Source organism: Condylura cristata, unplaced genomic scaffold (genome assembly GCF_000260355.1).
Source record: "Condylura cristata isolate star-nosed mole 26May11 unplaced genomic scaffold, ConCri1.0 scaffold00024, whole genome shotgun sequence".
NCBI classification, from domain to species: Eukaryota; Metazoa; Chordata; class Mammalia; order Eulipotyphla; family Talpidae; genus Condylura; species Condylura cristata.
In genome coordinates this window covers 30,917,116-30,935,282 of record NW_004567125.1, presented here as the reverse complement: position 1 = coordinate 30,935,282, position 18,167 = coordinate 30,917,116, and the positions used below count along the sequence as shown (strand labels likewise).

The 18,167-nt window shown below is 58.4% G+C and overlaps 2 protein-coding genes across 4 annotated transcripts; one reads left to right on the top strand and one right to left on the bottom strand.

Moving 5' to 3' along the window:
- Nucleotides 1-98: 98 nt before the first annotated feature.
- On the bottom strand, nt 99-11,758 carry ANO8 (anoctamin 8). The gene is made up of 19 exons (XM_004688635.2): nt 11,687-11,758; nt 10,772-11,350; nt 9,885-9,995; nt 9,626-9,758; nt 9,336-9,474; nt 9,162-9,258; nt 8,491-8,607; nt 8,286-8,413; nt 8,032-8,193; nt 7,648-7,800; nt 7,400-7,526; nt 7,255-7,310; nt 7,064-7,138; nt 5,532-6,338; nt 5,111-5,302; nt 4,861-4,992; nt 4,665-4,775; nt 3,157-3,823; nt 99-2,352 (listed from the first exon to the last, which is right to left on the bottom strand). Exons 2-19 carry the CDS (start codon nt 10,875-10,877, stop codon nt 1,994-1,996), a joined length of 3,672 nt encoding a protein of 1,223 aa, XP_004688692.1. The 5' UTR covers nt 10,878-11,350; nt 11,687-11,758; the 3' UTR covers nt 99-1,993.
- An 848-nt stretch (nt 11,759-12,606) lies between these two features.
- Nucleotides 12,607-16,164, top strand: GTPBP3 (GTP binding protein 3 (mitochondrial)). Of its 3 annotated transcripts, XM_012729309.1 has the most exons (9): nt 12,693-12,803; nt 13,121-13,374; nt 13,476-13,562; nt 13,652-13,854; nt 14,029-14,101; nt 14,183-14,326; nt 14,458-14,623; nt 14,989-15,267; nt 15,432-16,164. In XM_012729309.1, the coding sequence occupies exons 1-9, from the start codon at nt 12,751-12,753 to the stop codon at nt 15,655-15,657; spliced, it is 1,485 nt and encodes a 494-aa protein (XP_012584763.1). In that variant the 5' UTR covers nt 12,693-12,750; the 3' UTR covers nt 15,658-16,164. The 3 variants fall into 3 exon arrangements, with proteins under 3 accessions (XP_012584762.1, XP_012584761.1, XP_012584763.1); XM_012729308.1 differs by lacking the exon at nt 12,693-12,803 and adding an exon at nt 12,607-12,650 and having other exon boundaries at nt 14,029-14,326; XM_012729307.1 differs by having other exon boundaries at nt 12,691-12,803; nt 14,029-14,326.
- The last annotated feature ends 2,003 nt before the right edge of the window (nt 16,165-18,167 follow it).

Genomic DNA, 18,167 nt, shown 5'->3' with positions numbered 1-18,167 from the left:
TGCGTCTTTGCTCCGCGTGCCTCAGCCCTAGAGGACGGAGCCCCTGAGAGTCATCCCATCATCACCGAGGAGCCAAGAGGGAACCCCATGTACTGGGGCCCTGGGACCAGCTGGAGTCTCTCATGGGTCTGCTGTGATTGCTTCACTCACACCTATCTGGAGCCGCCCCCTGCTTCACCTGTCAAGGTGTCTCCGAGGATCAGGATGCCCCCAAGAGACAGTCAAGCTGCCCGGGGTGGAACTGTGGTGGACTGCACTCCGGGACACCTGCCGGCTGCAGTGGAGACGGCCTCAGGCACAGACCGCAGGCACATGGATGCCTGGGTGACGGTAGCCTGCGAGTTCCACGACCATGAGGGCTTCCAGCTGGGCTGGATTTGGAGTTGAGCTCAGGGCCATAGAGGGTGTTTGGGTTCTGCACAGTGGGTACAGGGCTCTGACCACAGGGCCCAAGCTGTAGGGGAAGGCCACTGCTCCCCTCACCGGTCCCAAATGGGGCCTCAGGGTTGGAGCTGAGTGCCAGGGCCTTGAATGGTGAAAGGTTGGACCAACGAGCTAGAGGACACATCAGGCCTTGGAGGAAGGGTGCCCAACACCACCCTGGCGAAGGTTCCAGGGCTGGCTGCCTAGCTGTATAGTAGGAGGCTTTACCTCCTAGCTCGGGGCTTTTCCTCACTTTGGTATGGAATTCCTAGTCAGAGGCTGGTCTGAGCACCTGGGTGGGCAGGTGGTTAGTCCCTTTGTTAGTGACTGGGTAAGTGGGGACTTAGAGGCCAGAAGGCAGCTGGAGCAGGCAGCACCCTGCCCATCTGCCCCAGTTCCCCTTGGGGCGTTAGACTATATACAGCTCCTGCCACTGCTATTTCTGGCATAGGTGGGGGTTCCCTGGCTGTGCAGGCCCCTCAGCTGACCTCCCCAGTTCTGCCTTTGGGCCCCCACCCTCTCTGCTTCCCCACGCACCAAACTCTGCCTTCCCACACCTCTGTGCCTTTGCACAGGCTGCTCTCCTGCCTTCAGTGAACCCTGATGTCTCACAGTCCCCCCAAAGTGTCGCTTCTTTTCAGTGGCTCTCCTTGGGCTCCTCCACCTTTGGGCAGGGCCCTGTTGGACATGTATGAGGTGACGTCTTCCCTGATCACATGGCAGAGCCCCAGGGACTCGGCATGACCTACAGTGGGGCACACTGGCCACTTGCTAATGTCACCCAGGGACCCCTGAAGGTGCCATATCCTCAATGCAGTGACCTGGGTGCCAGATGCCTTCCAGTGATCACACTCCAGTCTCTTTCTATTACCCCCTGGTTCTAGATGGCAGTCCTGGCAGTGGTTATGCCAGCCAAGTATGGCCAAGAGAATAGCCCCACTCCTGCAGGGCTGAGGCTGGCTCAGGGCCCAGGCCCGACTCCCAAACTGCTGAGTCCTTTTAGTACATTGAGACTTTTTTTCTGTCTAGGAGCCTGAAGGAAGGGCCTGATGCCCTGCAACTCCTCCTGGGGGGTCTGGAGTCAGCCCCCAAATTTGAGCTGACTTGGAAGCGGCCAGTCTGGAGTTTTCCATCTGTGGCCTCAAGACCCAGTTTTTAGGAGGAGGCCCCCAAGGGTCACAGAATGGGAGGGGTACCCCCAGTGCCAACTTCAAGTCACCCAGGCCCCCTGATACCCCTTCCACTGTTCCATCTTCTGGCACTGTTGAAATATACTTTTTATTGCATTTCTGCCGTTTTACAAAAATATGACAAAATAAATTAAAAACAAATAAATAACCGCCTATTCTGTGTTTGTGTATTTTGTTGGGTTTTTGGGTTTCTGTTTGTTTCCCCCATCCTGGTTGAAAGGTAAACGGCAGATGGGGGCGGCTCCCCCAGGCCCTTGCCCCAGGATGGGGTCACCAATACTGGGGCCCAAGTAGATTTTCTGGGTGGTGGCTGCTGCCATGTCAGTATTGCATATGAGAGCAGAACAGAGAGTGGGGGCGAGGGTTGGAGTGGGAGGAGGCTAATGCCAGCCAGTAGGCCAGCACACAGCCTGGGGGCTGGGGCTGGGTGAGGGTGTAGGGGGCTCAGAGGTGGATGGCAGCACTGGGGGTGGAAGGCTGTAGAAGCTGGCGTCCCCTGGCAGGGGCTGGAGGGCAGGCGGGGGCCCAGCCAGGGCACAAGGCGGGCACTCGGCAGCATCGGTGGGGGCTTGGCGGGGGGCAGCACCCTCGCCCCCACAGCCCCATGGCCCATCCCACTGCCAGCAGCCAGCAGGCGGCGTCGGGGGCCTGGGCAGCAGCGTTGGTGATGGCGGTGGCGCGGGGCTCCGGCTACGGCGGGTGCAGAGGGTGGGGGTGCCCACTGGGGCCAGTGCTGTCCCTGCGGAGGTGAGAGGGGCCGTTCCGGGGGGATGCCGTCCCGGCTGCCGGACCCACTCAGGACCCTGCCCCGTGCACCCTCCTGGGTTTCCAGGCACATCAAGGGCCTTATTGCTTCTGATCAGTGATGGGTGGGCATTTCAGGTACATCTCCTCCCATCACAGGGGGGACACCAAGGAAGTCCCTCTAACTTCTAACTATGTCCCTAGTGCTGCAGCTGCTACCTCTAGGGCTCCCTAGGGATGGGCTGCTCACCCAGGGCAGGGTGGGGGGTGGCAGAGTGAGGCCCCTGCTCAGCACAAATGTGGGCCCAACATCCAAACTCCCTGGGTGAGCAGCTCTAGTCCCTACTCCAAGAAAGGTCTCCTGGAACAGCTGGGCTGCAGGGTAGGGACTTGCATAGAGGCCTGGGGGGGAGTTTCATCCCCCCAGAGTGAGCTGGGTGTGGGGTCTAATGAGGGCAGGAGAGGCTGGGCCAGGTGGCAAGGGAGCCTCCCTTATCTCTCCTGGCACCAGAACATGGCAAGGACACCCTGGGTGGAATGCTAGGACAGGGGGCTTTGGCATCCCTCCCTGGGGGTAAGGAGGGTCAGGCACAAGGCTCCAGGCTCTCAAGGACCTAGAGACACTGAGTAGACTTTGACTGACAGGCTCCAAGTACCATGCACTCAGGTCCCCAACCAGTACCAAGACCAGGCCTTCACTGGTCTTCATCCCATCAACCCCTCTCCCCAGACCTGGCCACCCCACCCCTAGCCCCAAAGCCCAGCCCAGAGTCCCCACCCCCGAGTTAAAGCTTATGACCTGAGCCTTCCTCTTCAGGCCGGGGGGCATCTGGCTCCTCAGCCGCCGCCTCGTCTGCCGGCCCACTCCGCTGAACCCGGCTGCTGCCACTGCCAGGGGTCCCATCCGGCCGGGCCTGCCCTCCCGCCCCGTTGGACCCGGCCTCAGCCCGGGCCCCACCGAAGGGGAAGAGCTTGCCAGCGTGGAAGGCCTTGGGTGGGGAGTGGCTGCGCTCAGGGTCCCGCCTGGTCTCAGGTGACTTGAGGAACTTGAAGCTGAGGAAGGCCGGCAGGCGGGTGTCGCTGCCGGTAGGCGACTGGGCAGGCGGCGGCCGTGTGGTGAGGCTGGTCCCCACATTAGCTAGCGAGGAGGCAGTCCCTGATGACAGGAACTTGCCCTGCAGTGGGATGATCTGCTTCAGCTTCATGACGTTGTTGGGTGCCAGCAGGGACCCTGGGCGCTTGGGCCGCTCTGACCCGTGGCCACCTGCCCCACTGCCCTTGGCCTTGGCTGAGGCCTTCTCAGGGGCAGCAGGGTCCAGTCCAGAGCCCTCGGCTCTGGACTCTTCCCGGCCACTGGCGTCCCGTTCCCGCCGCGCGTGATGCTCCGCGTGCCGCTGGCGCTCCTCCTCCTCCCGCCGCCGCCGCTGCTGCTGTTGGAAGCGGTGCTGGGCCTGGCGCTCATGTCTCTGTAGGCAGAGTAAAGCTGTTACCAGGACTGGGACGAGGCTGTGCGCCGATACCCTCTCTGGAAGTGGGGCAAGTTCCAAACCCTTATTGGGTGCCAGCGGCATCCCTGGATCCACACTGGGGCTCTCTGTGGAAGTGGAGAGAGATCTAAACACTTATTGGGCACCAACTGCATCCTTGGACCCATGCCGGTACTTTCTGAGAATTGAGAGAAAGAACGTCTACTTGCCACCAATTCCGTCCCCGGCTGCATGCCAGGCACTCTCAGGAGTTGGAAGAATGGAAACACATATTGGGCCTCCACAGATGCCCTGACTTCTGGAGAATCAGCAAGAGAACCATGATGGGTACAGACCAGACTCTGCACTGGCCATTCCAGAAGCCAGTGGCCACACGAGCTCCGACAATGTCCACTGACATGCTTAAAATCAAAGAGACCTTCCATTTCTCAGGGGCATCTGCTCTACTTCAAGTACTTACTCGCCGTGGGCAAGAGAGTCGATGGGCAGCAGATCATCACGGCGAGCCCCTCGGCCAGCTCTGTAGTTCTCCGAGGAAGGTGGCAGAGACCCGGCTTCTAGGAAGCCTCAGCTGTGTCTCTGACCCCTACCGGGATGCTCCGCTCGAGCTAGCAGGTGGCTTAATATCATCAGTGCCACCCCGGTCCTGAATGCCGCCGGGATGTGAGACGGGCCCAGACCTGCTCTGATGCTGATCATTACCCCGGGCTCGGCACATCTGACCTGCTGTGCACTCAGCCACTGAGATCCGCTCCATCTTCACCACCAGCCAGGGGCACAGGAACCCCATGGAGTGGGTAAACTGACCCTGGCCAAATACCTTGAAGGCCTCCCGGCGTTGGTACTCAAGCTTGGCCATCTCCTCGGCCACCCAGCCCGGGATGTCAGGAATGGCCACATGGATGAGGTACTTGAGGAGCAGAGCGAAGTGCTGAGGGACAGAGAGCAGGTTGCAGGCTCACAGACGCCTGCCAGTACACCCACCCCCTGGGTTCCTCACCCACTGTCAGTCCCACCTCCAGCACCACCACAGACACGATGGCTGCCTCAGGGCTGAGCCAAGGGAAGAGACGCTGCAGCTGTCCACACTGGCCAATCAGGTAGCAGTTGACCACGATGGCCAGGACACCCATGGCCTCCATCACTTTCTGCAAGGGGGACACAGGGAGCTCAGGCCAGGCTGGCCACCGCCCCTAGGGCCCTGTTCCTCCCAGGTGTACCCCCTCTCCTTCTGGGCCTCCGTTTGAGCGCAGGCCCTCCCCCCACCTGCCACTGGCCGATGCTTTCCACCCGCTGCCCAAAAGGCCGCTGCAGCCCTGTGCAGAGCTTAAGAGCGTCACTGCGGATCTCAATGAGATTGTTGACCAGAGCACAGAGTGCAGCCAGTGGAAAGGCAGATGAGAAGAGCACGACGTAGCCAAACTGAACAAACATCTCCTGGTAGTCCTGGAACGTGTCCTGCAGAGAGAACCTGGGAGTAGCCTCTGGCCACCCTCGGGTTGGAAGGCCTGCTACCTAGGGCACCTTCTTCTACCAAGCCGAGCTCCCTCAAAATATCTCCCTCAGGCCTTTCTGGTAGGTTCTCTACCACGTCAAAGGCCCTGCTATCTACCCCCACCACCCACCCGGAGACTGCGTGCCACCTCCTTGGAGAGCCCTGCCTCTGCTGCCAAGACCCCCTCCTCACCTCATACTTCTTCATACAACTCTCCAGCTCAGCCTGGGTAAGCTGAGGTGAATGGTCCTCCTCCGGTGGGTCGATCCAAGATGCCCGGTTCTGTCGCCGCTGCCTCCGAGCAGAGTCCCCTGAGCCTGGCTCTGGCTCTGGGCCCCCATCAGGCCCCTGGTCTCGGCCCTCACCCCCAGCTCGGCGGAGCAGGACAGCGGGCGGCTCTGGCTCAGGGCTGCCAGGAGCCCCCTCGGCCTCATCATCCTCCTCCTCGGCTAGTGTGAACACTCCTGGCTCCAACCCCTTTTCCACCATGGTGGGGCTCCCCTCCTCCAGGAGTGCCTCGGGGTTTGGGCCAGGCCGCTGCCGCCTAGCTCCCCGCTCAGCAAAGCTGACCTTCTTCAGACGGAGCCCACAGTCCAGGAGGCCACCCTCCTCGCCCTCCTCCTCCTCCTCGTCCTCCTCGTCCTCTTCCTCCTCTTCCTCCTCCTCCTCCTCCTTGCCCCCCCTTGGCCCATCTCCCACCTCCCCCCCTTCGCCCACCGGCTGTCGCTCCACCGTGGCCTCCTCTTCCTCCTCAGGAGCCCCACAGCCCCCGCTGAGACACCTGCGGCCTCCCCCACCACTGCATCCCTCTTCTGCCTGGGGTTCGAGGCGGTGAGGTGCAGGGCGCCGGAGGCTCAGCAGGCTGAGCAGGGCTTGGGCCAGCTCCCAGGCGGCCTGCAGGCCAAACTCGCCTCGGCCCAGGCGCCGGTACAGGTGTGGCTGCAGGACCTCGCGCACGTTCTGGAGGAACTGGCGAGTGATCAGCAGTGTGGCCAGCATCTGGGGGCAGGAAGGGGTGAGAGAGGCTGCGTGGGGGTGGGCGGGGTCTTGGGCACAGAAACAGCCTACTGGTTTGGGGCCCCCTCCTGCAGCATGTTTCCACACACATGCCTTGAACCCCCGTTCCTGAGTCCACTCCTTTGGATATGGAGGCCCCAGTGTTCAGCCTCCGCCACAGCTCACTTGCCACCAACCAGAGCCTGGCAGGCCACAGCACTCCCAGCCAACCGAACTGCAACCTCCACCCAGCTTTAAGCACCACCCAGGAGCTCAGCCGGTGCCCCTTGCCAGCAGCACCCCACCCCCTCTAAGCATGCGCCCCTGGTTCGGCATGAGACCCCAGCACAGCACACTGCCCACACTGGCGAGGCCCCGTGGGCTTGCCACCTGCCCATACTTTGGCCCAGGCCACGAGCAGAAGGCCCCGGAGGGACAGGATGAGCAGGCGGAACCGCAGGGCCACGAGCGGGACCAGCACCGCCCGAAGCTGCCGCTCGAGGCTCTGGGACAGGGACAGGACGAGCAGGAGCTGTGGAGGGACCGATGGACAGATGGACGGACAGATGGGGGGGCAACAGGCAGAGAGGACGCACAGACAGACGGACAAAAAGGAGAGAAGGATGGAGGAGGGGGGGGAAGGGCTGGAGAGCCCGTGGACCCCTGGTGCCGGGGCTAGCCCCCCACTGGCCGCCACTGGGGGGCACTGACTCGGGCCACAGCCTCACCTCTTTCAGACGCTCCATATCCTTGAGGTAGAAGCCAATGTAGAAGAGGCTCAGGTACGAGTTGACAAACTGGAACTGTGGGGAGCAGACAGGCAGGTGATCACCCTGCCGCCCCGCCTGCAGAGCTGTGCCTCATGCAGAACCAGGTCTCCCTGGCAAGCATTTGCCCATTAACTGGCCACCACACTCACCAGGACAACCTTGATGATGAGGTGCTTCTCATAGGCGCTCTCCAGCCGGTAATTCTCTAGGGGCCGAGGGGGCAAGTGAGGGGTGTGTCCCACGTGAGCAGTGGGACATTCTGCCCAGGCAGGGGCCCCCCTCCACAGGGCATACCCATGTCATTGAGCCAGATGGCGAGCTTCTTGTAGCCCTCAGCACTTATGCTGACCAGCAGGGCCAGCACAACCTTGGGAAGGAATCGGATGAGACGAGGCAGCCCCTTCACACTCAGCACGAGCTCCTGCAGGACCAGGGAGGGCGTCAAGGTCACCCCAGCAGCTTGGGGTAGACCTAGGGAAGGGGTCACCTAGGTGAGGGGTCACCAGGCTGGGGCCAAAGCAGGAGTGGGTTCTGGAACTCACCTGCAATTGGAAGCAGCCCAGCATGAGAAGGAAGACACAGGCCAGGCAGCTGAGACACAAGGGGAGGCTCACAAGAAGCTGGAAGAGCAGCCGCTTCCACGGTGGGTAGTAGAACTCCTCGGCCCGGGTCACAGGGCTGATACGCCGAACGCCCTAGCACGGGGTAAGGGGCGGGCCCTGTATAAGACCAGGGGGTCTACTGCCTCACACATCATGCCCTGATCCTCACGGTGACCCCTCTTAAATATACCCTCCCCTCAAATCCGACTTCCTACTCCTTTTCCTCTGAGCATGCAGTATCCTCCCCCACACCCACCCTACTTACTTTCTCTCCTTTAGCCCATTCTAAGAACTCTTCGGATTCAGACCCCCTGCAAAACTGACCCTGAACTGGGGTCGTGGCTCCTCCACAGCTTCCCCAGGTGAGTCCAGAGTCCCCCATTTGTAGGCTAGCTCTGCTCCCCTTCTTTTCCATTCTTCCAGGAACAGTGTTGACCAGACCACGTTGAAGAGAGCAAAGACCACACAGGATACATCCCGGCTTGTCTGGATTAATGGAGGGGGCTGAGGTGAGTGGGCTGTCCCAGGGATGAGGGTACCTGGGGCACCCAAGCCTCTGCCCAGCCCACACCCTTCACCTGATCAGCCTCGGTGAATGTGTACAGGACTGAGCCGAAGACAGCTGGGTACACCATTGCCGAAGTGTAGAAACCCAGCCAGGCAAAGTACATGGCAATCTTGACACCAAAGTAATCACAAATCTCATCTATAGGGGGAAGAGGGAGTCCTGGTCAGCCCTGCCCTCCTCCTGGATCCCTGCCCATCCCCAGATCCAAGCCATACCCAGGGGCTGGTTTTCACACACGGCTTGCACCCATGACTTCATGAGGCGGTTCAGGATACGCTGTTCATGGACTGGGAACACCTGCTGGATGATCCCACGGGCTGCCAGCTCAGGGACTGTTAGGGGACAAGAATGGCGGATTCTGCTTCTCTGCCTGCTCCTGGTCTGGCCACCCCATCACTCCCTTACCCCCTCTCCACCTTGGGCTTTTTGCCTACTCTTACACCAGCAGAGGCTCTTCCCAGAGGAATTCTGGGTGGACAGTATATCTGGTTCTCCTTCAGAATTTGGGAGGGGCAGGGGCATGTAGGAGGGGGTGAAGGAAAACTGGAAGTGTGGGTCCCAGTGGGGAGCCAAGCTTTGAAATAAGGCCATTTGGGCCTCAAATCATTACTCTCAACATGTAAGGAATGATGCAAAGTTGATGTCAGGAGGTGACCTGCAGGAGGTGACTGGTTTTCTGGAGGGGGGAACTGATTCCCAGGGCCACACCACAAATTCTACAGGGTTGCTGTCCATGGTACTGGCCCGACATCCGAGATCCCAGGGGACAAATCCCCTCCACACCTCCATTAAGACCCCGCCCCTTAAACTCATTGATTGGTCTGGCTCCAGGCCCCGCCTTTGTCCCTTGATAGATAGTTTTCCAGACACCGCATCGGACACTCACTGATTGGCTGGTCCTCCAAAAAGCGCACATTATGCAGTGCCTCGCCCTGCTTGGCTCTCAAGTTCTGCAGCCAGAAGCGAATGATGCTCTGGCGCTCCTGCAGGGGACAGGGTGTGAGCACAGGTAGCAGCCACCCAAGGGTTAGGGATGCACACTGGGGGACAGCTAGTGCACCTGGGATGTGAAGAAGCGCAGCTCACTTTCCACATTTTCGTAGATGAAATCCTCTTCGCAGGAGAAGCCACGGGTGCCACCACCAAACTCGGCCTTCACTGCTTTGCGTAGACCCAATTCATCGGCCCCTCGGAGTAGGCTGCTGGGAAGACAGGGGTGGGGGGATCATGGGGAGAATACTGGCAGCTTGATGACCACCAGGACAAACACAGGGTAGCTGGACCTCACAAAATGGTGTTTAGAAGGGTGGGGAGCCAGATGGCAAGGTCAGCAAGAGGCCAAGGACTCGCCTCTCATATGTGGCGGTGACGAAGAAGGCGTAGGCACGCGTGTGGCGGTGGTGGCGGACTTGCACGATGAGCTCAGGGATGCCCACACGGATGTGGTTCAGCAGCCATAGCAGAGTGTGGTCATCGGTGGTGTCTGCCAAGGGGCACAGGGACCCATGGCTCTTTGCCACGAGGGGTCTGAGGTTTCTCATAGACTCCCACTCAGGGAAACCAAGCTCAGGGGAGCCCTCTCTGGGCACTGGATGGGGGACACAGATACCTGGGAAGGTCATAAGCACATCACAGTTCTCCGTGGGTACTGTCTTCATCCATGCCTTATGGGACACCAGGTAGCGACCTGCCTGCAGGAGCCTCTTCCCAAAAAGCTTATCTGGGGGACAGGCAGGACAAACTTGTGTCAGGCAACTCCTACACTAGGAGCCTACCTCAGTCTTGACCCCTCCAGCTCTGTCCCTTCTCTACCTGCCAGGGCTTCTTGGTGCTCAGCATGGCATTCAAGACCCTGCGAACTCTGGCCTTGGGTTCTTTGCTTCCCTCCATGTCCTTGCACCAGTCAGGCCCTTCTCTAGGAATGCCCTTCCCCCAGGTCCTCACATACAAATCTTACTCATCTTGAGGCCCAACTCCGCCTCCAAACCACAATCAATAGCGCTCACTAGCAGTACCGAGCACTTCCCCATATTATGTCAGCCACCTCACAGCTGGGTGCGGTTCTTACCCCCATTTCACAGATGAGGAAACTGAGGCCTGGAGCGTTTATGTCAGACACCCAAGGTCATACAGTCGACCTGACCTGGGATTCGAACCCAGGACAGTGTGATTCTGTATCTTCTGCGGAGGATCTCAAGCGCATCCCTGCCCAGCTGTGATTAGGCAGCCCAAGGGGAAGGGGCCTGACCTGGCTCAGCCCCTCAGCAAGGGGGTGGGGGCGAGCCTCCGGGAGGGGCGTGTCCACAGTTCTCCTCCGGGACCCCTGCCCGCACGGTCTTAGTTGCTCCCGCCGACCGCGGCTGCAGTGCCGGGAGGAGCTGGCTCCTCTACTGGACTCCAGGCCCGGGACAGCTGACCCTAATCCCCTTCCCGTCCAATTGCCGCACGCACACAAGGCACCTGCAACCCTATCGGATCCAGCAGCCGCACACATACCCAGAACTCCAGACGCCGAGGCTGCAGGCTCGCCCTCCGGCGGGGGCCGCTTGCCGCGTTCGCCCTCCAGGGATGTGCCCCCCGCGCCGGAGGCGGTTTCGGCCATGGCGAGGGCAGGGCAGATCAGGTCAGGGGCTACGGGCGGCCCCGGAGGTGGGGGGCCGCGGGTTCATGCAGCCGGTGCGGCGGCCGAGCGCGCCGGAGGAGGAGACAAAGGCCGCGCCCGCCCGCGCCGGCCGCCGTCCCCGCGTGCCAGAGCGCTGCTTCTCGTCCCCGCCCGCGCCGAACCTCGATTCTCCTTAGCTTTGTGCACGTCACTCTAGAGTTCTCCACTCCGCCCTTGTTGTTTTCTGGGTTTCGTTCTCGCCCGCCCACCTCACTCTGTGGTGCTCGTCCCTGCCCGCACCTAAATTGCAGTTTCCACTTTTCTCTTGCCGTATTCTGGGCCTCGTCCCCGCCCAGCGCTGGCCACGCAGACTTAGTTTCTCCATCTGCAGAGGCGCGGTTTGGAATAAAATGGGCGGGATAAACTAAGGCAGGAGATGGGAGAGGGTGCGCCTGGTCAGAGCAGTAAATCAACTACCATTGGGGAGAAGAGAATAAATAATTAGAGCAAGTCCTGCCTCAGCACGCGTAGTTCACTTGCATAAGACACCCGTTCTTCATCCAGCTAACCCCTGCACCTTCCGATGTAAACTACTTAGAATTGCCACGTTTAAGTCTTTCTAGTTAAATGTGAACTTCAAATAAGTTAATAATTAAGATGTCCCCAATATCACGTAGGTCATTGTTAAATGTTATCCTTGGTATCTAGTCTGGCACCCGAATGATCCCAGATCATCCTGAGTAACCTCCTCCGTTAGACTGGGGTCTGGTCTGGTTCTCATAAGGCAAACACTAGAAGCTGATGTATACCTGTGATAGATGGGACAGCGCGCAGTCAGCGAATGTCATCGTTCCTCTTTTACAGATGAAAAAGCTGAGAGGGCAGGCTTGGGAGCCATGATGGGGACGGGGGTGGGGTGCGGTGGGGTGGGGGGTGGAGGGTTAGAACTCTAGTCGGTTCGACCAATTCTTTCCAAAGTGCAGGTGCGTCGCCCGCCGTCGCCCGCCCGCTCTATCCAAGAACCAGAAAATTGGCCGTGCGAAACTGGGAGAACCCGCCCAGTCGGTGCCGGGAATTCCATCATCAGCGCTTTTATTCTGCGATCCTGCGCTGTCCTAGGTTAACCTGAAAGTGATCTCCGTGACTCCCTTTCTGCCTCTTCGGAAGCCAGAGACAGACCAGACACAGCTCTGCAGAAGCAGGCGCGGGCCAGAGAGGAGAGAGGGTGGTGTTTGGGGTTTCAGAAAGGCTTCCTAGCGGAGGAGACCTTGGAGCTAGAGGCCTCTTAAGGATGAGCTTGTCAAATGAGTAAGGGCATCCGAGGCTGAGGGGACAGCGGGAGGCAAAGGTGGGCATGGCCTGGAGTGGTCTTGGAAAACAAATAGGAAAAATAATCTTCCCAGAATTTGGACAACATTTTCCCAAGGCCGGTAGCGTGTGGGTTCCCCAGAACTCATCCGTCCCAGCCACTAAGGTTGTCTGGCTTCGCCCAAAGCTACGAAGCGGCTAGATGGTATATGCAGGATCGGACGCTCTTTTTTCCGTAACTCCGCGGGTCCACAGTCAGACCCCGTCTTTCCTCCCACCCCTCATTTCCGGTGTCTCGGGTAGCGCAGCTTTAGAAGCCTAAAATCCCGTCGGATGTTGCCGGGGGAATGCCATTTCACTGCACCCCAGGGGCCGCGCCCACCCTCCGAATCAGCCAATACAAACGAAGGCCTTCGCTGGGTGGGCGGCACGTTTTCTAAAGGGCCCAATGGCAGCCAAGAGTCGGTAAGCGCTTTGCCGTCACTCCGCGGAGTGGGCGGGGCCTCTTGTCCGGACTTGAAGCCTCGGGAGAAGGGCGGGCCGGCGGGCCGCTGGCTGCGAACCCATGTGGCGGGGCCTGTGGACCCTGGTAAACCTGACGGCGCGTGGGCCTCGCAGGTGGGGCGCCCGGAGGGAAAGGGTGTGACAAACGGAGGCGCTGCTTGGGGCACAAACCTCCCTAGGAACTGGGGGCCTAGCTCCCTGCGGCTGAACCGTCTTTCCTGTTCCTCCAAGCCCTGTCTGTTCTGCCGCAGACCCCACACTGGGTCACCCGCTCTCCGAGACCTTAATTAGGTCACCTAGCGGCCGCTAATGGGTCCAGCCCTCTCAGCCAGAGAGCCTTCACTTGGAGCATCTCCCTTCTAGCGAGCCCTAGATCGACTTGCCACGCTGTGCAGAGCCTCCCAGATGCACTGACTGTCCTTCTTGTCCAGTCTCAGGCCGTTCACGCGCCAGGGCAGCGGTGCCCCGGCCCCGGGTTCCGGAGCCACCATATTCGCGCTGAGCTCGGGCCAAGGCCGCTGTGGCATCGCTGTGATTCGAACTAGCGGCCCCGCCAGCGGCCACGCCCTCCGGAGCCTCACTGCACCGCAGGAATTGCCCAGGGCTCGCTACGCCTCCCTGCGCCTGCTCCGCGACCCCCGCTCCGGGGAACCGCTGGACCGCGCGCTGGTGCTCTGGTTCCCAGGTGAGGAACTCCAGATCCTGAACCTCCTGTAGCTCCCATGACCCAGTTTACCCCCTCCATGCTGTGCCCTCCTTCTGACTCTCATCGCCTCACCACTTTAGGTCCCCAGAGTTTCACTGGTGAGGACTGCGTGGAGTTCCACGTGCATGGAGGCCCAGCCGTGGTGAGCGGCGTCCTGCAGGCCCTGGGTGAGTGCAGGCTTGGGTTGGAGGAGTTCCGACAGCTTTGGGGTCTGGTTGTAGCCAGGTGGGCCTCAGAATTCCGGGCATTTCCGTAGGCAGTGTGCCTGGGCTTCGGCCAGCAGAGGCAGGTGAGTTCACCAGGCGGGCGTTTGCTCACGGGAAGCTGAGCCTGACTGAAGTGGAAGGCTTGGCTGATCTGATCCATGCGGAAACGGAGGCACAACGGAGACAGGCCCTGAGGCAGCTGGATGGGGAGCTGAGCCACCTGTGTCATGGCTGGGCAGAGACCCTCACTAAGGTAAAGTCCCCATTCACCCATCCTCTGCACTAGAGCCCTGTCTGTCCAGCCCTTAAGTGGGAGTTTCTTGTCTTCAAGCGCCATCCTGGCCCCTTAGGTGGGGCTGAGCCTGGGCACATTGTCGGGCTAGGGGATGGGTTCCTGGATGATGATTCCACCTACCTTCTACCCCAGGCTCTGGCCCACGTGGAAGCCTATATTGACTTCGGTGAGGATGACAACCTGGAGGAAGGTGTTCTGGAGCAAGGTGGGTCTGCCTGGAGATGGGGATATGGGTACACTTGCCATCTCCACTCCCTAAAATCCTTCTGCTTTCCTTTACTCACAGCTGACAGCCAAGTACGGGAGCTGGAGGTGGCCCTGGGTGCACATCTTCGAGATGCCAGGCGTGGACAGAGGCTTCGTTCAGGCGCGCATGTTGTAGTCACAGGACCCCCCAATGCTGGCAAGAGCAGCCTGGTGAACCTGCTCAGTAAGTAGAAGCTAGACTGGTGGTAAGGCCAGGAACTCAGGAACTGAGCTCTGAGAGTGGGGGAGGGGTGGAGGTGGAGCCTTATGGAGAGTCCTTCATCTCCACCCTGCCCCTCATGCTCACCTCCCCAGGCCGGAAGCCCGTGTCCATCGTTTCTCCGGAGCCAGGGACTACCCGCGATGTACTAGAGACCCCTGTGGACCTGGCTGGGTTCCCGGCACTCCTGAGTGACACAGCGGGGTTGAGGGAGGGCGTGGGCCCAGTGGAGCAAGAGGGCGTGCGGCGTGCCCGAGAGAGGTGGGTGGGCTGCGAAGTAAGTAGGGGGGGAGACGACTCTATCCTCTCATGTTTCTTCCTATTGCATTTACTTTTTATTCCTCCTGAGTCAGAAAAGTCTGCTAAGCTCCCTTAATCTTGGGGACTTGACAGTTTGGGGAGGGCAGCCTATGAGTTGGGCCTCTGTCCTTGGCCAGCCCCTCCTGATGAACCCCCAGCATTGTGTTCTTCCCCCTAATGCTCAGCTCTTTCCCACGTGCTTGGCCCTGCCCCTTATTCTTTACCAGCCCTTCACCTTCCTGCTGCGTCTCAGCTGCTTCCACCCCTTGTCCTTAATTACCCAATTCTGGGGGTCACTGCGTAGCTGATTCTTCTTGTTCCCCCAGGCTGGAACAGGCTGACCTCATTCTGGCCGTGCTGGACGCCTCTGATCTGGCCTCTCCATCCAGCTGCAACTTCCTGGACACAATTGTCACCACCACCCAAGCCCAGAGTCCCAGTGGGAACAACCAGAGGCTCCTATTAGTATTGAACAAGTCAGACCTGCTCTCCCAGGGGAGCCCAGGCCCCGGTCCTGAGCTGCCCCCCTACCTGCTGCTGTCCTGCCTGACCAGGGAGGGGCTGGATGACCTCCTGGAAGCACTGCGAAAGGAGCTGGCTGCAGTGTGAGCCCCCCTCTCTCTATAGCCTCCTTCTACCCAAGTGGGAGAAAGGCAATGACTTTGGACACAGACCTGTGTGGTGGGCTCAGTTTCCGTATCTGCAGAATGGGTGTGGGTACCGGTGTTGCTTTCAAAGGTAGAGAGACCATGTGCTTTGTCCCTTCCAGGTGTGGTGACCCGTCTTCAGGCCCACCTCTTCTGACACGCACCAGGCACCAGCATCACCTCCAGAGCTGCCTGGATGCCCTCAGTCACTACAAGAAAGCCAGAGACCTCGCCCTGGCAGCTGAGGCACTTCGGGTTGCCCGGGGCCACCTGGCTTACCTCACAGGGGGTGGTGGCACAGAAGAGATCCTGGATGTCATCTTCCGGGACTTCTGTGTGGGCAAGTAAGGGAGCTGCTAATTCAGACCCAGCTGGGTGGGCACGTGGAAGTTTTGAGGACTCTGGCATCAGTTTAAGCCAAGAGACAAGTTTTCTTGGGGAGGAACTTGTCACCAGAGTAACTGCCTTCATGGGAGCAAGCCCCCCGTTGCTGCCAGTGATCAAGCTGTGATTGACCAGATCTCTTTGGGGATTTCTGGGTATTCAAGCCTCAGAGAGGGGCTGAATGGAGATCTCTTAGGGTCCCCGATGCTGGAGAAGATGAGTAGTGGGTTGGGACAAAGGAAGGAAGATCTCAGGGGTACTTGCTTTGTGGCTTTTAATTTATTTTGCAGATACCAAAGACACATAAAAAACTCAATTGCTCTAGAAATGTTTACATGTGGAATTCTCCCCTCTCCCCAGCTCAATTTGAGTCCCTCCAGAATTTTCTCTGTGTGTTTATATTTGCATTCTTATAGATGCACTGATAAAGTACATGTTTTACATTTTGTACATAAATTGTGTATACATTGCTCTGCAAGTTGTCGCTCCCTTTTTAATATTAATCTTGGAACTTTGCCTCTCATACCTTCTAAGTAACTCATGAAATCCTGGGCCCAACTTCCTCCGCAAGCTCATTCACTCCAGTCACTCACTCAGTGACTATCAAGTACCTGCTATCTGCCACAATTATACATAGTTTGTTGGCTATTTACACTGGCATAATGGGGTAGGTATTTAGTCACTGTTTTATGGAGGAGAAAATGGGCTCAGAGAAGTGGCCACTTGCTTGTGATCCAAGCTTTAGGATTTGCACTTAGCTCAGTTCAGTTCCAATCTGAGCTCAGAGCCAGAGTGCTGGGTATACAGTGGAAAACAAGCAGGTTCACCCTTGGCCTGGTGAAAAAAGAGACTCTTGTCCTTACAGTGAGGTCTGATGACTGGTGTGAGCTTACAAAGACGGTATCTGACCTGGCAGACATCTGAGGGCATGTATCCTGCAGAGGTCACCTAGTGGTGAAGAGGAAACCTGATGGGCGGGGCTGGTCAGAGTGTCCCAACCAGAGGACATAATGTGTGCAGAGGTCCTACATTGGGAGCATCATCTGGAAAGCTCAGGGACATTCAAGGGACAATGAGATCGCCAGTGTGGCTGGAGCAGAGTGAGCAAAGGGGATTGAGGAGGGAGATGAAGTGACAGAAGTGGAAGGAACTTACACAATGGGGTACAGCTGATACCTGAACAATGCAGGAGTTAGGGACAACAGACCTACCTTATGTAACTTTTGACTCCTTAAAACCTTAACTGCTAGCCTGCTGTTTACTAGAAGCCTTACCAAGAACCTAAAACAGTTGATGGATATGTATTTTGTGTTATATATATTGCATACTTACAATGAATTAAGCTAAAAAGAAGAAATATTATTAAGAAAACAGTAAGTGAATCATCAGCTCATCTTTATGAGTTGTAAGGAGGAAGAGGAGAGGAAGGGTTTTAAAAACGCGTAAGTCAGGCCTCCCTGGTGGCTCAGGGGTTAAGCCTCAGCCCTGTGGAGGCTATTGCCAACCACTGCAGCTCAAGTTTGATCCCTGGCCAGGGAGCTGACCCACATGGGGCAGCAGGCCTCTCCTGTCTTGCCCACTGCTCCCCTCAGCTTGTTCTGCTTCCCATACTATCTCTGGTGACTCCTCTCACCCTCCACCTCTGCCTTACACCCCAGTTCATAAATGATATAATTAAAAAAAAGTAAACATAAGCGGATGGGCAGGGGCCACTGGGTCTGAGACTTTGGGGCCTGATGTGGCAGTAGCCACACACCAGGGGGCGCTATGCTCCAATGAAGCAGAGGCGCTGTTCGTGATCAACGCAGCAGAGCCTCGGGTTAATGGGATGAAGGCTTCCCCCTTGCGAGCAGCAGAAACAAGTTCTCAAAAAGGATCATGGTCTTTCCCAGAGTCAGGGAAGAAATCTCCACCTGCAGTTTCATGCTCTTGGGTTTTGGGAAACATGTGAGTATAGGCTGGGATGGATCCCAGACCCATAAAGATGCCAGACTCTTCCAAATAACATGGATCCCAGACTCTTCACAGTCTTCATTGCATCATCTTACTATTTGGTGATCTGTTTGCCTGTTCAGCAGCTGAAGTCACTTGTGGATGGGGGCTCCCTGAGGGAAGGGGTTACACCATGATCCAGCCATGGGTATTATTGTCACACCCATTTGGTAGGAAAACAAGCTGATACCCAGAGAGAAGAAAGCAATGATGGGGGCTGGGTGTTGGGATGGTCCAGAGGGCTTCGAAGAGGGGTGAGTGGGGTGCCGGTGGGAAGGGAGACGCTCCAGGGGCAGGATGCATGGGCCCCACCCACCTCCCCCAGGCCCTGGCACACAGCTGCACTGAGGTCCTTGGCTACAATCCCTTTTTTCCAAGAAGGGTGAGGCAGTTTGTGGGAAGCAGCCATGGGGGTTATTTATAGAGGTCACAGGAAATCCCCAAAGAGTCAGAACCTCACCAGGAGGCTGGACCACAGGGTC